We start from the raw sequence: 15,000 nt of genomic DNA on the forward strand, positions 1-15,000 counted from the left end.
CATTCTGCCCAAGCTGCTCTATTTGTCCCAAGAAGCCGAAGATAAGCAGAGACAATGTGCATATAAAATATGTGCATTTGCATGTATGTATTTCACATGCAATACACAGAACAGTGTTTTTTCTTCTTCACTGAACACGTGGCCCGAGAAACATCTAACCTACCCTTCTTAGGCTGTAAATGAGAATTTCCTCTCGAAAACTTTTACCTGGTTAAATAAATGCATATTTTAGTCCTCAAGATCAAAGTCACTGTGGGCACCCAAAAACCGCAGTAATCAGCCGCGTGCCATCAAAGGAACAAGCGGAGAGCTTATTGGCACCAGGGGTTTAAGCGAACAAACAACAGGTGTCAAATTTTATCTGAAAGAGAGCCGGTGTGTGTGCACTAAATCAGGGATTGATTGAAAATAAAACGGCTTTTAATGAACTGAAGAAGGAGTTGAGTTCATAAAAAGAAGGCGGGATCGCGGCTGTCCGTGTCCCCGGCAGGGCTCCTGCGCAGTGACTGCGCAGTGGAGGCAGCTGGAGGCAGGCCGCAGATGCGCAGGCATGCGCAGTTGCATGCGCAGTCGCCTGCGCCCTCCAGAATATATGGAGCGTGCTGCATTGATGGCTGTGAGTAACTTGCCATTTCAAAAACTGGGGGAAGAAGTCAAAATGAGGGATAAAACTGAGTCCAAGTCCAAGTGAGGCTTTGAAATGATATGTTTCTGTGACATGCCCTGTACTCTGCCTCAAGTGTAGGCCCTCCCCAAATACCCTTGTGCTACACATACACACACACATAGCCACACTCTCTCACACACACACATGCATACACACACTCCCAAACACCCTCCCCCCCCCCCCCCCTCCACACCACACACACACACACCATCTGGGCTCTGCATTGTCACTTTGCTCTGAAATCAGACAGGACCCCCCCCCCCCCCCCAGGGTGGGGCTCCCCGCTGAGCTCAAAGCCACTCTCATCTCCTGACCACCGGCCAGCTTTGCCCCCCCCCCCCCCCCCCCCCCCCCCCCCCCCCCCCGCCACCCCCCCCCCCCCCCCAGCCGGACAGCCCCAGCCCCAGTCCCCAGGGAGCGAGGCTGAAAGGCAGCCGTTTAAAACCAGCCTACCGCGAAGAACGCCATTACACAAGAACCCCACTTATGTGTTTCCCGGCGCTGTTTTTATTCCCCCTATAAATGCCTTCCTGTCTGACCCCCCCCGAGTGCTTTTTCAAAACCTTTATAGAGAGAGAGAGAGCGAGAGAGCGAGAGAGAGAGAGAGAGAGAGAGGGAGAGAGAGAGAAACGAGGCACAATCTATCACATCTCAGGCTTTGGTCAAAATCCGGTGGGATTAGCGGATAACGGCCTTGATATCCAAAACCGAAAGTTTTGATCCAAAATGAAAAGTCATCCAAGGTGTCCTCTAACAGAGAGCCATCCAAAGTACCTCCCCCCCCCGTTTCCCCATGTCCCAACAAGGCCACTGTGGCCAGATCTGTACCCCTTAAATAGTTACAGTCATTATCTATTTTTACAGCACGTTTAATACATTGGGTTCAAAGTGCCATCCAGATACGATTATAAACAAGAAACATCCCCTCACCACAAATGGAAAATATAGCATGGCATTGTATAGAAGTGGAACTTTCAGAAAATGTAATGCTAAATATATTCAACAGCTGTTTTTTTGGCAACAAAAAACAAACAACAACAAAATGTGGCAAGAGGCAGTTTGAAAATCCATACACAATATATCTGATTTCTAGATTTTTTCACTATATTGCATTTCCGTAAGAACAATGAGATTAGTATATTCGAAGCCTGAGAAATACTGTAAAACAATATAAAAACTGAATAAGTAGTGATTGTATTAAAACACATCACAAGAAAACATAAAAATGTAATAATTTCTATAAAATTTGAAAATATAAAATAAAATAAAACAAAAACAATAATGACTGAATATGTCATTAAAAATTAAATAAATTAAAATTGTTCTTATAAATGAGTTTATTTCCTCAGCTTGAGAGACTTTCTTCTCCCAGAAACACCCGTCTCTCTTTCCGCCCATCTTTCTCCTTCTCTCCGAAGGGCCGTAATTTTTGGGGGAATAAACGCGCTTTGTTGGAAGAAGGGCCTTGTTATTGTCTGGCACTAAAGGAATTATCCCTCACAAAAAAAAAAAAAACCTCTCACAGGTCAGGCGATGCGTTTGTGTCACGGGTAAAGGTGTTACCCGCAGACTCTCGATCAGGGAGGACGGCCGCACCCCCGCTATAAATGTGCGCAGGTGTGAGTTATGGGGGGGGGGAAGGGGGGGGGGAGAGGGGAGAGGGGGGTGTGGGACGTGAGGCTCCATCATGCCCCAGCCTGTTAAATGTCAGCCAGGAGAGGGATCAGCTTCTGTTGGTTTGAAAAGCTCCCTGCCGGAGGCCGAGCCAGGAAATCATGACAGGGGCTGCGGGACTGGGCAACGGTGTGTCTTAAAGCTCACGGCCATTAAAGCACACAACCCACAGCCACAACGACAATTACAACGACAACGACCACAGTCAGAACAACAACGACAATAACAATGACCACAGCAATAATAATAATAACCACAATAACAACCGCTGCAACTACGGCAACAACAACAACCACGGCAGTAACAACAACCACAGCAGCAACAACAACCACAGAAATGACAACAACAACCACTGAAATAATAACCACGACAACCACCGCAGCAACTACGGCAACAACAGCACCCACAGCAGTAACAACAACCACAAAAATAACAACAACCACAGCAATAACAACAACAACCACAGAAATAATAATAACAAAGAAACATTGGACAGTCAAAAGTACATTTAAAATGACGCTGTCCTGTCAATATCCAGGACAGACCCAGGGAAGGTCTGTGTTGTAGGAACAGACAGAATAAATGCTCAGGTGGGGGAAAAGTGCCTCAATCACAACCCCGCACCCCTGCCACTCTCCCATAATTCATTGCAAGACACACAGAGAGAAAGGGTTCCCCTGGAGCTCTGAAGCTTTTGAAATGATGCTGAAGCAATTACGTTATTTTTTATTATTATTAAAAAAGAGAGAAAGGAAAGCAGAGGAAAGATGGAGTTTTTGATGTTTTTGTTTAACAAGGGGCTCAGAAAAGCGCTTTCCTCGGTGAACAGCTGCTGTGCAGTGTGGAGAAAAACAAACTGATTCGTTTTCTGATCTCTTTTTCAAATAAATATTTGAAACAATTTTTTCCCTTCAGAAACCAGCGAAATTCCTACAGGTTGCTGATGATCTCGTGACAAATAGGATACGCATCCTTTTTTGATTCAATATTCAGGAAATCATTTCTGAGCCTTCAGAATATTCTTTCGTGCGATTGCACATTTAGTTGAGTCACATACCGGGAGCGTAGCCACCGCCACCAAACTGCTGTTTGAAAGACCCTCCCTGCTGGGGGAATGTTACCAGCCAATCATGAGGCCTCTTGTGGGTGGGCCTACCCAGCGTCATTAGGGTTCGAGGCAACACGGCACATGGGTGCGTCGCTTTGCAGTAAAACAGTGCCTTAGCCAGATGCGCCACCCGACAACTCGAGATTTAGCCTTCTGCCAGCACAGCTCCGTGGCACAGAACGCAGCTCGACTCCCACGTGCCCGGGCAAGACGTGGCAGCTCTGACAGCTGCGGGAATCCACAAGAGCAGTAAAGCATCAGGACCCTGGGGAGATCACAGGTGCTCAACTGACCAGAAGGGGGCAGTGCTACACGATGTACAGTATGTGCCAAATGAGAGATCCTGTATGCACCAAACTAAGATCCTATATGTGCAAACTGCAACCCGCCCTCCCTGGGCAATGTTATGGTCACAAAATGGCCGCCCTGGTGGGTGACTGGCCACAGCCAGTACTGGAATGGTCCCGAATGAGCTATCAGACTGTGGGACTCATCCCGACGGCATAAAAATGCCTTAACGGAATGAGCCACCCAGCATCACCCAGAAAAATATACTTGACTGATCTGACAATCCACTGATTTTGATCAATTATTTGACAGTGCAAGGCGGCTCTGCCCTTCAACAAAGGCTTCCATGAAAAAAAAAACCCTGGACTACCGCCACGGGTCATCGCCGCGGCGACCGTCGGTAACGTACCATGTCCTGTGACGCGGTCCCGTGCCGAAGTCCAGGAGCTCCTTGGCAGAAATGAGGTCACCGGGGATGATGGGATAGTATTCCGAGTAGGAGGCCTCTTCATCACTGTCAGGGAAGGACATGAACAACAAATGACTAAAACACACACAGAGCAAATCTCATCGGGGCTGACGGGCTGGCTAGAGGAACCTGAGCAGGCAGGATACCCACCCATGGATTCATCACCCTAGCAAAGTCCCATTGCAATTAAATCTGCCTTACAAAACCTGCTGAGAGTAATCCAGGGATTTAATCAGAGCTGATTCTATGTGGGTGTAATGAATTCGAGGTTCAGGAAATTCAAAATCGACACGCCTCGAAAGTTTGGTTGGGGAGTTTTTGGGGCGCCAGTGAACGGGAGGATGCTCAGCAATACTCAAGCGCACCAGTAGGGGGAGTGATGCGTTCACAACGCAACGTCTGCTGCCCCGTCTCCAGATACCTCTGTGGCCAACTGTTTATGAACTGTGTTTCACCCTAGTGCCTATTCCGTGCAATGTGCAGTAATTGTGCAGGCTCACTGTAATGTTTCATGCAAGATTTGTTGACCGCTGTTTTATTCCTAATAGAATATGGAAAATAATTTTGCGTACGCGCGCGCACACACCCAGACACACAGCATTGCCTTCAAATCCAAAGCCATCTACTACCAGATTAAGCTATTTAATATATTCAGTTTTAAGACCATTCAAGGACAGTGCGTGATTTATACTTTTAACTGTTTAATTTATCGTTGACGACTCTCCCCCCACACTAACAGACACAAATCCGTGGGCACTAAAATGCCAAGTGAGACCCAAAGAAAATAACTCAAGCGGACACGCGCGGGTGTGTTGAACCCCCGTGAACAGAAGTCATAGTTCATCCGAAGTGAGGGAGAACAACGCTGGCATTCCAATAAAATTTCAGCGGCTGCCGGGGCGCTGTTCTCGAAAAGCCTGCGCCGGTTCTCATGATTTACAGCGCCGTACAAACTCAGGCTGTAGAGTCGCAAATATATTTTTCAGCAGCTGGCCACACATAAGGCATACGGAATAAACTGTCAGTCTTGTAATTATAGCTTTGCGACTTTTAAAGGTTGGCGTAAAAAAAAAAAAAAAAAAAAAAAATTGATAAAAACCTACCTAAACAAATAAAACATAAATTATAACGGCGAATGTTTAAATAAGGCTACATCTCGGAGCCAACAGCTGCGCCGTATCCGACAGCACAGGATGCAATTGCGTTTCACGCGCTGCGCCCATAGCAGGTGGACGCCGAATGAGAGTTGGACAGGTGATAAGACGAAAAAAAATTAGGCCAGGCGTCAGTCAACCTTAATTACAACAGCAGTATTCTTATCTGCGCCGATGACACCGGGGTAAAACTTTATCACGCTAAGGCAACACGCAGTAGGCCTATAGCCTAATACAAACGAAGCCATGCAGACAGCTTAATTTTACAGCAAACGGACCTTCACAAATTAAGACGTGATAAATGTAAATTTCGCGGCGATAGGCCTTACGGTGTGTTCAACCAGTGCTGTGTTCTGGAGATAGGGATTATCAAACACATGTTTCATCGTGTTTACCAAGCAATAAAACTATATGTAGGGCTATTGCCACACCATAAATGAATGTTTCAAGTTCGTCCTCTTTACGACTTGCACACTGGCGCCGGTGTTGCCCTCGTCTGTCAATTTTAACTTTGATTCCAGTGGGTCGACAGCGAGTCATAAAGTATAGAATGGTCTTTGTTTAAGCGAGCATAACTGTCATAAAAGTGCCATGGTTCGCTTTGATATTTTCTGCCTCGTAATGACTGAACTAATACTGTACTCTGTTGAGCATTTTGCGTTTCTCCCTTTCGCGATGAGTCATGAAGTTATGAAATCCCTTTTCCCTACGAGTTATGAAGTGCGTTCTCGTCTCCGTGTTATTATGTTCTTTAAATGTCTGTTGACTGACATCAACCTGTCCGTTCGCCGTCCCTGATTTTCTATGAGGATCACTAGCCCACCACCGTGTTCTATTCACGTGGGACAAGATCCGGACTTATTGAACTGCTTAACTTTGGACTGTAAGACATTGCAAACAAATATCTGGGTTTTCAAATAAATCTGTGTATTCTATTTAATATAGCATTTTCCATTCCTGGGCCACGTGTTTGTATTGTAATAAATAAAAGCCTTTTGGCAACTAGCCTACCTACAATTTTCTCCTCCCTCCCAATTGGTTTATGACAAGTTTGCACGTTCCCTAATCTTTGCTCCCCGTCTCCGTCAGCTCTGGGGGACTGAAGCGAGGAGTTCAGTTAACAGTTGCAATATCGGTTTGCCGGTTTTCTGTTGAAAGCTTGTTTAGAAAGCAACCTAATTCATCCACCGTTCCCTTCTCCTCCTCTTCCCCTTTCCGATGATGCTGCGTTTATCTACAGAAACAGGACTTCCAAAACCGTACCCCGAGGGACACACCGCGCGCGCGTGAAACGCTGTTTGCGCTTTGGCAAAACTGCGATTCCTGCAGCGCCGTGAGCTTCGACATTTGCAACGGCCTGTGCTCTCGTGTTTTCTTTCGCAAATAAAGACGACGCGCCTCGAGGAATTAATATGCCTTGTTTGGTTAAGGCAAATAAATTAGATTTGCTCTCAGAAGAACAACTAGCACTTTCATTATCTGTAATGTGCTCTGTGGCCGAGTCTGTATCACGAGGTTATATTTGCCTATTTGCCTGCTTAATTGAACGACTGAGGGGAATCAGATGGGGTCCTGGTCGTGGATTTTGTGGACATCTGTGGTCAGCTGGTTACTGAAAGAAATCACCTGTTCCTGGAAGACGATGAGTCTAGATCAGGTGTGTGCAGCTTTTTGACGCGTTCCTACACTTAAATGCTTAATTTGAGTAATTGATTGGCTAAAGAATGTTCACACCTTATTTCCGAGACATAAACTGGCTGCTGAGTAAAAGGAAATCACAAAAAGCAGCAATGATTGGCCTTCCAGGATTTGAGTTTAAGACTCATGGTCCAGAAATAAAGTTTCAGAGGCGAAACTACGACAGAACAAAATCTGTTTCAAAAACAAAATACGTGTGTGTGTTCACGCTAATGTTCATTGTTCTGGAGACAGAAGCTGTGGATCTAAAAGGGGTATGGGGTCTCCTGTGTGTGTGGTGGGGAGGTGGGGGGGCTGGCCGAAATGTCCAGATGTGTGAGCTATATGTATGGTCTGTGTGTGTGTGCGTGCGTGCGTGCGTGTGCGTGCACACATGCGTGTGTGTGTGTATAACATAGGTGTATGCCATTAGCTGGGAACCTGGATGGAGCAGAACAGTTTGCTCTCAGCCCATTATGAGAGAGTAGCTGCCAGTCCTCCCAAAGACCATAATGCCCTGCAAATGTCAATGTGGGATTATCCTGGACAACAGCCTGCAGCACCGTGGTTTAATATTCAGATGTGCTGCGATATTGACGGTCCCGATATTGGCAATTTATCTCAGGGTATTAAATTAGACAAGTCTGCGTTCTGGAACCTGCATGTTGATTAAAGAAGAAAAAAAAATTAGGCCAATTTCATTCAAATGCTCGAAGCTTAGTGGTTTAAATCTGGGTGCTGTAGACCAGCACTGGTGGAGATGGGGGCTGGGGCGGGGAGGGCTGGGAGGTGGGGGGTTCATATCAGTTAGATGGGATATTTACCAATCCTGTGCACTGCTATGACTTTGTAGCAAGAACTCTGGTGCAAAATGGCTGCCGTGTATCATGATTGTCCATCGCAATGAAAACACTGATGTGATGCACTATTAGATAGCACAATACCCAGAGGCACTTTAACCTGTTGAAGAGTTGGGTTTTTGGAATTTTTTTTTCTTCTAAGTCAGTGTTCTAGAACTCTGTGGCGTTTCAATTGCCAGCAGTGATTGTTGCACCGCCAGCATCAGAATGTTCAGTCAAGAGCGTTCTAATCGCATTGTTTGTCATCATCTTGCACCTTAAAGGGCACTCATCACTTCAGAGCCTGTAGGCATATACATATTCCGCACTGTGACCTCACACAGGAACGAAAGGAGGCAAAGAGATGGAAGAGCTTTCCTTCGTATCAAAATGGCTGCCATTTGTAGAGAGACATGACTGAGCTCAGTGTTATATTTCTTATCCTGGGACGTCCTTCATTATTCACCAACAGTTTTTTTTTCAGTTGTGGGGGGGGGGGGGGGGGGGGGGGGCAGGAAAATGAAAATGTCAGGAAAAGCAGAAGTCTTTCTGCTAGTTTGGAAAAAGGGAACTTCTACTAGCACAAAGGAAGTACACAACTGAATAAATATCTCTATGGAGAGTCTGAAGAGCTGGGAGAGTAGTGTGAGGTTTATCCGAGTTTCATCACCTCTTTTTCAGATTTACCCTTCAGATTTCAGCTTTTCCCAGCACACCGGGGCTCATTAAAAAAACGACAGCTGTCGGGGAAGAAGGGGAAAGAACACAAAGTTTTGAAGACGGTAGCCTGGACCGTTTTGGAGACCCGGTTGAATCGTGGACAGAATGACAGAGCGGGCATCCTGGACCGTTTTGGGGACTGAATGACAGAGCGGGCATCCTGGACCGTTTTAGAGGCTTGGTTGATTCGCGAACAAATTTTGCATAACGCCACTGTGGTAATGTCACATACATCAGAGGTAGTTTGGCATAGTTTATTTTGGCGAAATGATTTGGCTGAATGTTCCTTTCAATATCTTCATACCTGACGAGTGAGTGATGAGTTCATTTCCATGGCGATGAGCTGTGCAAGGACTACAGAAGCACTCTGGCGTCAAAAATACAAAAGAAGAATGAAATGTGGAAGATGGAAACAAGGAACAAGGAGGTAGTCTCGCCCTGACACTTTTAAAAAATACTTATTTTTCCTTTTGAAGTGCTTTTCATGGGGATCTTTATACCTATTTTTATTGGGAGAATAATTCTACACTATAGTATCATATCTCAGATTTTCTTTTTTGCTCATTGTAAGGCATTCGCATTTTATTCGCAATCTAAATTATTGACTTGGCCTTTACCTTTTATGCTAGTTGCCGGTGCCCTTGGAGAGCGAAGGAGGGTTTTTTTTTGAAAGGAGAGTGGAATAGTTAAAAATGTTTTTGCTTTATTGAGGCAGAGGTACGGCTCTTGTCTTTCTGCTGCCCGAGGCGAGAGTGTGGACTGGGGCGTGGGGGGGGGGTACGATTGCGCAATGGGTAGAGGGGTGGGGGTGTGGGCAGTGGGGGGGGGGGGGGGTGGTCATAGATAGCCACAGCGGACTGGGCCTTGAACCAACCCTGTTCCAGCAAGTAGAAAGTAGAGAAGGAAACACAACAGAGGGTGTGCGGGGATTGAACCATGACCTGCACGGGGGGGGAAGATGAAAAGTAACAGTCTGAGCAGTGAGGAAGGGCACTGCGTGTTGCACTCACTGCGTCATGTGCAGTGTGTCGTATTTACTGGCTGATTGTTGATCTGTGAATGGTTTCTGTTTTTAAAAAAATATTTTAAGTTCGGAGTCCTCGCTGAATGCCCACGATAGTGTTTACTGGACAATGGAGACTCTATTCTATTCTATTCTATTCTACTCAGATTACATCACATTTCTATTACATTCATTTGGCCAGCACTCTTATCCAGAGCGGCGAACGGAACAGTGGTGGAGAAAATCAGGGCTACCCTGAGGAATACGAGAGTTATGATAAAAATGAATATATAAAGATAATGAAGACTGGCGTGTGCATCCTCTGGAACACAATTCACCAGCCTCCGCATATTTTTTTTTCTTCACTTTTTCCAGCAGCCTGATGAGTTCTGAAGCAACTGCCGCAGGCGACTGCATAGGATGCGTATCGTGCGCAGTCAGACTGCTGGTGCGCATTGTGATGCGCATCGTGCGCAGTCAGACTGCTGGTGCGCATTGTGATGCGCATCGTGCGCAGTCAGACTGCTGGTGCGCATTGTGATGCGCATCGTGCGCAGTCAGACTGCTGGTGCGCATTGTGATGCACATCGTGCGCAGTCAGACTGCTGGTGCTCACTGTGATGCGCATCGTACGCAGTCAGACTGCTGGTGCTCATTGTGATGCGTATCGTGCGCAGTCGGACTGCTGGTGGTCATTGTGATGCGCATCATGCGCAGTCAGACCACTAGAGGGCTCGATGCTGCACAGCGAGTCGGGGAATGCCTGACGGCCAAAACCCTCCCTCTCTGGGCAGTGATACGGCCAATCAGGGGCTGTGCTGCGGGACTGCTGTCCTCAAACAGGACTTTATTACGACTTTATTGGCCAACGCATTTCAGGGAGGCTGAAGAGCTCTCAGCCGAGTCCAGTGCTTCTGTGTTTTACTGTCTGACTTTTGGGACTGTGCCACCCCCCTGCCCCGTCCCCCCCACCGCCCCCCTCCCCGAGGGGCTGGGGTTCTCAGACCCAAACCCAAGGACACAGTGTGCGTGCTGGTTTTTTTTTTTTTTTACAATAATCACAATCTCCCAGTTTTAACGAGCAGTAAATTGTTCTTCATTAGAGGCTTTTAACGTCTATTGAAGGATGATTTAGCCTCTTGAAGACCACATTAGCTCAAAAATTACATTAATTAGTCTGATAAACTAATGATTTTCTATGGCGAATTATTGCTGTAGAAAGAGGTTACTTTATTTTTTTTTTTTGCGCGTAATGATTCAATTACTGGGCGACAGGTGAAGCCAGCGGGGTTCTGAGCGCTGAAAGTGTGCGCACCTGGCCACTTAGACTCAGGTTTACTGACAGGACAAACGGCAACGAGCCAGGCGAGCTCTCCCTTTACATTACATTTACATTACAGGCATTTAGCAGACGCTCTTATCCAGAGCAACTTACACAACTTTTACATAGCATTTTACATTGTATCCATTTATACAGCTGGATATATACTGAAGCAATTCCGGTTAAGTACCTTGCTCAAGGGTACAACGGCAGTGTCCTTACCCGGGAATCGAACCTGCGACCTTTCGGTTACAAGCCCAGTTCCTTACCCACTGTGCTACAACCCAGTCTTTAAACGTGCGTTTTTTCACCTGTCTTAAATTATTTAGGGATTGGCTCCAACTAGTGGATGCCCCAGGACTGGCTTTGAGAGCCACTGCTCTTGGGTTGCCACTAGAAGGCCAGTCTAGAAAGGACTAAACACCATGGGCATAGGAATCCTATTGGCCCTAATGTTCCCTCCCTTGATTGGCTGCCGTGACAAGATTCACACGACGGAAGTTGTTAACAGGGGCGATACTTCTCTCCGTTCTAGGATGGCCACCCAATGACAACCCTACTCTAGGGTACTGCATTACATTACATTACATTTATTTGGCAGATGCTTTTATCCAAAGTGATCCTGCTATTCTACATTTCCTCATGCAAGTGCTTGTGGTCCTCTGTGGTGCAAATTAATGAACAGGTGTGAGACGTGGGACAAAAGGAGGGTTTTTAGGGGATGCCCACCTGGACTGGAACTTCTTCTTCTTGACCTGGGAGTCCAGCCTCATGCTCTGGGCCATCTGGTGAGTCTCCTCTTCCTGGCATCGGAATGTCACCGTCTTGGTTGCCATGGTGAACCCTCGGCAGTAGAACCTTCTGTGGCTCGCAGTCTTGGGAGGGAGTAGGAGGGAGTCTCTCACGCAGGGTGGTTGTTTCTTTGAGCCTCACCTGTATGAGGTAACCAGATGTTTTTACCTGAGTGAGGAGAAGTGACTGTTTGTTTTTCTACAGGCTGACCCGGTGGTTGAATGAGTGAATTCATTTCAGCGAGGGCAAGTCAGGACCTGAGCTGGAATTTAGTTCATTCATTTAAAAAAAAAATTCCCTACAAAAAATTGTTGACATTTTTCAATTTGTGAATTCAATTTCAAATTCTTTCCTGAATTGCATGAACTGAAAATAAACCGACCCCAAAACTCATTTAGTGTTGTGGTCTCGGAACTGTAACCTATTAGTAAGAATCCTGTAACTCAACATAAGTAACCTGTGCCACACTAACCTTTAACCCAAAAGGGCCATTGCAGCTAAATGGTAAAATGGTAAATGGACTGCATTTATATAGCACTTTTATCCAAAGCGCTTTACAATTGATGCCTCTCATTCGCCAGAGCAGTTAGGGGTTAGGTGTCTTGCTCAAGGACACTTCGATACGCCCAGGGCGGGGTTTGAACCGGCAACCCTCCGACTGCCAGACAATCGGTCTTACCTCCAGAGCTATGTCGCCCCCATACAATGTGCTATACTATGTGCGCAACAGAAAAGCCGCTCTAACAGTGATTATGTGGCTTAAACAGAGAAGATATGCACACTATCAGAGTTTGAAGCACAGCCCCATTACAGCTGATTTTACTGTGAAAAATTTGCTGTGTGTGTGTGTACCTGGAATTGCTTCAAATCCATATCAAGGAGACAGAATTCGATAATGTTTTACAAGCTCAGAGAGTCACATTGAGCGTCTGCAGAGTAGATAAATTTCAGGTATGAAGCAGAAGTGATGAGCTCCCTGTTCCCAGAATAACCTTCAGTTCGCACTCTTAATCTTGGGCTTCGTTTCACCGCAGTATTTTAAACCCAGGATCCCGGCAGCTGCGTGGGAGGTGTGTAATTGTTTTTAAGCTGCGGGTAATGTTTGTTTTTTAGAGTGCACCATTAATTTCTGTTATTGTATGTATCTTCTGTGCCTACTCAGTCACCCATAAATTGTCCCAGGCTGGGATTCTGACCCTGGATCAGTTTGGGCCTTTTAGCTCATAATGTGTCAGCTTTTGACGTCCAGGCGAAACTTGATCCGAGATCAGCCATTCTTCACTGAGACACTTTATGAATTATGGGCCCAGGTCTCCCTGCCCAGGTCTCCCTTATAAAAGAGATTCTATTGCTTAACCCTTTATGTGTTTGAGATCACACACACACACACATTGTCATACACACCCACACACACACACACACACAGGCATACACACATACACACACACTGTCATACACACACACACACGCGGCGCACCACATAAAAGACGGCTGAATATTAATTTTCATGGTAGGGGAAGGGGAGAGAGAAGAGAAATAAGTGAGACCTTCTCTAAGTGGATTTCTTCTCCCATTAAATGAATTGTTCCTTTGAGGGCTGGTGACCGGGTAATAATTCATTAGTTCGGGTCTGCAATTCGGCAGCGCGGGCCCGTTAAAACCATTAATCATCGCCCCGTCCGCTAGCTTCCCGCGCGCGCGCCAAACGCACACGCAGTCAGACTGATCCGGAGCGATAGCTTCATCTGCCCTCACGCAGGGCAGCCGCCTCACAGCGTGTTTACAGACGGCCATTAGCGTGCGAGCTGAGGGTTAGGGTTCGGGTTTATCTGTCTCCTATCAGGAGCCAATCTGCTGCTGTACTGCTGCTGTGTGAGGGTTAGGGTTTGGGTTTATCTGTCTCCTATCAGGAGCCAATCTGCTGCTGTACTGCTGCGGGACTGAGGGACCCCAGAGAGACAGGGAGGGGGGGGGTTAGGGTTAGGTTTAGGGTTCGGGTTTATCTGTCTCCTATCAGGAGCCAATCTGCTGCTGTACTGCTGCTGAGCTGCTGGGAGGGGGGAGAGGGGGGACAGGGAGCGAGAGAGAGAGAGAGAGAGAGAGAGAGGGGGACAGAAGGAAATCGAGGGAAAGAGACAGACAGAAAAAGAAGGGGATGCAGAGAGAGAAAGAGAGTTAGAGATGGAGAAAGAAGGGGATGAGAGAGGGATCGAGAGAGATGGAGAAAGAGAGACAGAGAAAACTCATCCAGGATGTTACTACCCTACCCAAGAATAATGGGCGTAAATTTAGGCGATAAAACAGGGTGATGACGGGGTGTGGGGGGGAAGGAGGAGCAGGGAGGGCGAAGTTTACCTTTCACAGATCAGTGAACGAGCCGATCAAGCTACGGAGAAAAAGAGTGTTTAATTTAAGGCCTCTAAAAATAAAGCTCTCTAACGCCGACCTGCCAAGGGAGACAAAGACAAACGGACCCGCTCCCCCAAACAGTCCATCCCGAACGGTCCTGCTCCCCAAAACAGCCTGTCCCGAACAGCCCATCCCAAACAGACCCGCTCCCCCAAACAGCCCGTCCCAAACAGACCCGCTCCCCCAAACAGTCCATCCCGAACGGTCCTGCTCCCCAAAACAGTCCGTCCCAAACGGTCCCGCTCCCCCAAACAGCCCGTCCGGAATGTCTACCTGTCCAGAGTGAGGAGCAAACGGGCCTACAGCACCCTGAAGGAGCGCGATGAATAAATCAGCGTTCTTCCTCCCTGGAGGGGCGGGGTAGGAGGAGGCGGAGGGGCAGGGGGGAGGGCCAGGTTGGGTGTGTCTCACCCCCACCCCACCCGCCCCCTTTTAATTTCCCAGCCAAGCCCCCCAATTAATCTACACTTAACGACCCAGCCCGGTCTCCGTGGAAACGTGCCCTCTGGGAGGGCAGCGCGGCGTCGGGCAGGTACACGAGCGAACATCAAACACGCCGAAAAACCCCCCCCCCCCCAAAAACACAACGGAGCAGGTAAATCACAGCGTCACTCACCCTGTCCTGAGGGAGAGAGGGAGAGAGGGAGTCTGCCGGGGCCTGAGAGAGGAGAGGAGAGGAGAGGAGGGGACCTTCTGAATGAACGAGAAGGACACACAATGCGCTCTCTCTCTCTCTTTCTCTCTTTCCCTCCCTCCCTCCCTCCCTCCCACCTGCTCTTTTTCTCTCCCCCCCCCTCCCCATTCCCCTGTTCTATTGCTGTTCACAATGTGTCCTTCACCGGTAGCATGTGATCCCACAACAAAATGCACCCTCCTTAC

The 15,000-nt window shown here is 47.4% G+C and overlaps 1 protein-coding gene across 1 annotated transcript in view; it reads right to left on the reverse strand.

Moving 5' to 3' along the window:
* myom3 (myomesin 3) overlaps positions 1-14,815 on the reverse strand; it is a 62,543-nt gene extending 47,728 nt beyond the window's left edge. The window contains exons 1-3 of the mRNA XM_035429167.1: positions 14,738-14,815; positions 11,650-11,853; positions 4,147-4,251 (exon numbers count right to left, since the gene is read on the reverse strand). Coding sequence (XP_035285058.1) covers positions 4,147-4,251; positions 11,650-11,756 — 212 coding nt within the window. The 5' untranslated portion in view covers positions 11,757-11,853; positions 14,738-14,815. The remainder of the gene's footprint in view (positions 1-4,146; positions 4,252-11,649; positions 11,854-14,737) is intronic.
* Positions 14,816-15,000: the final 185 nt, after the last annotated feature.

The sequence above is a fragment of the Anguilla anguilla genome, chromosome 1 (assembly GCF_013347855.1).
Source record: "Anguilla anguilla isolate fAngAng1 chromosome 1, fAngAng1.pri, whole genome shotgun sequence".
Lineage (NCBI taxonomy): Eukaryota > Metazoa > Chordata > Actinopteri > Anguilliformes > Anguillidae > Anguilla > Anguilla anguilla.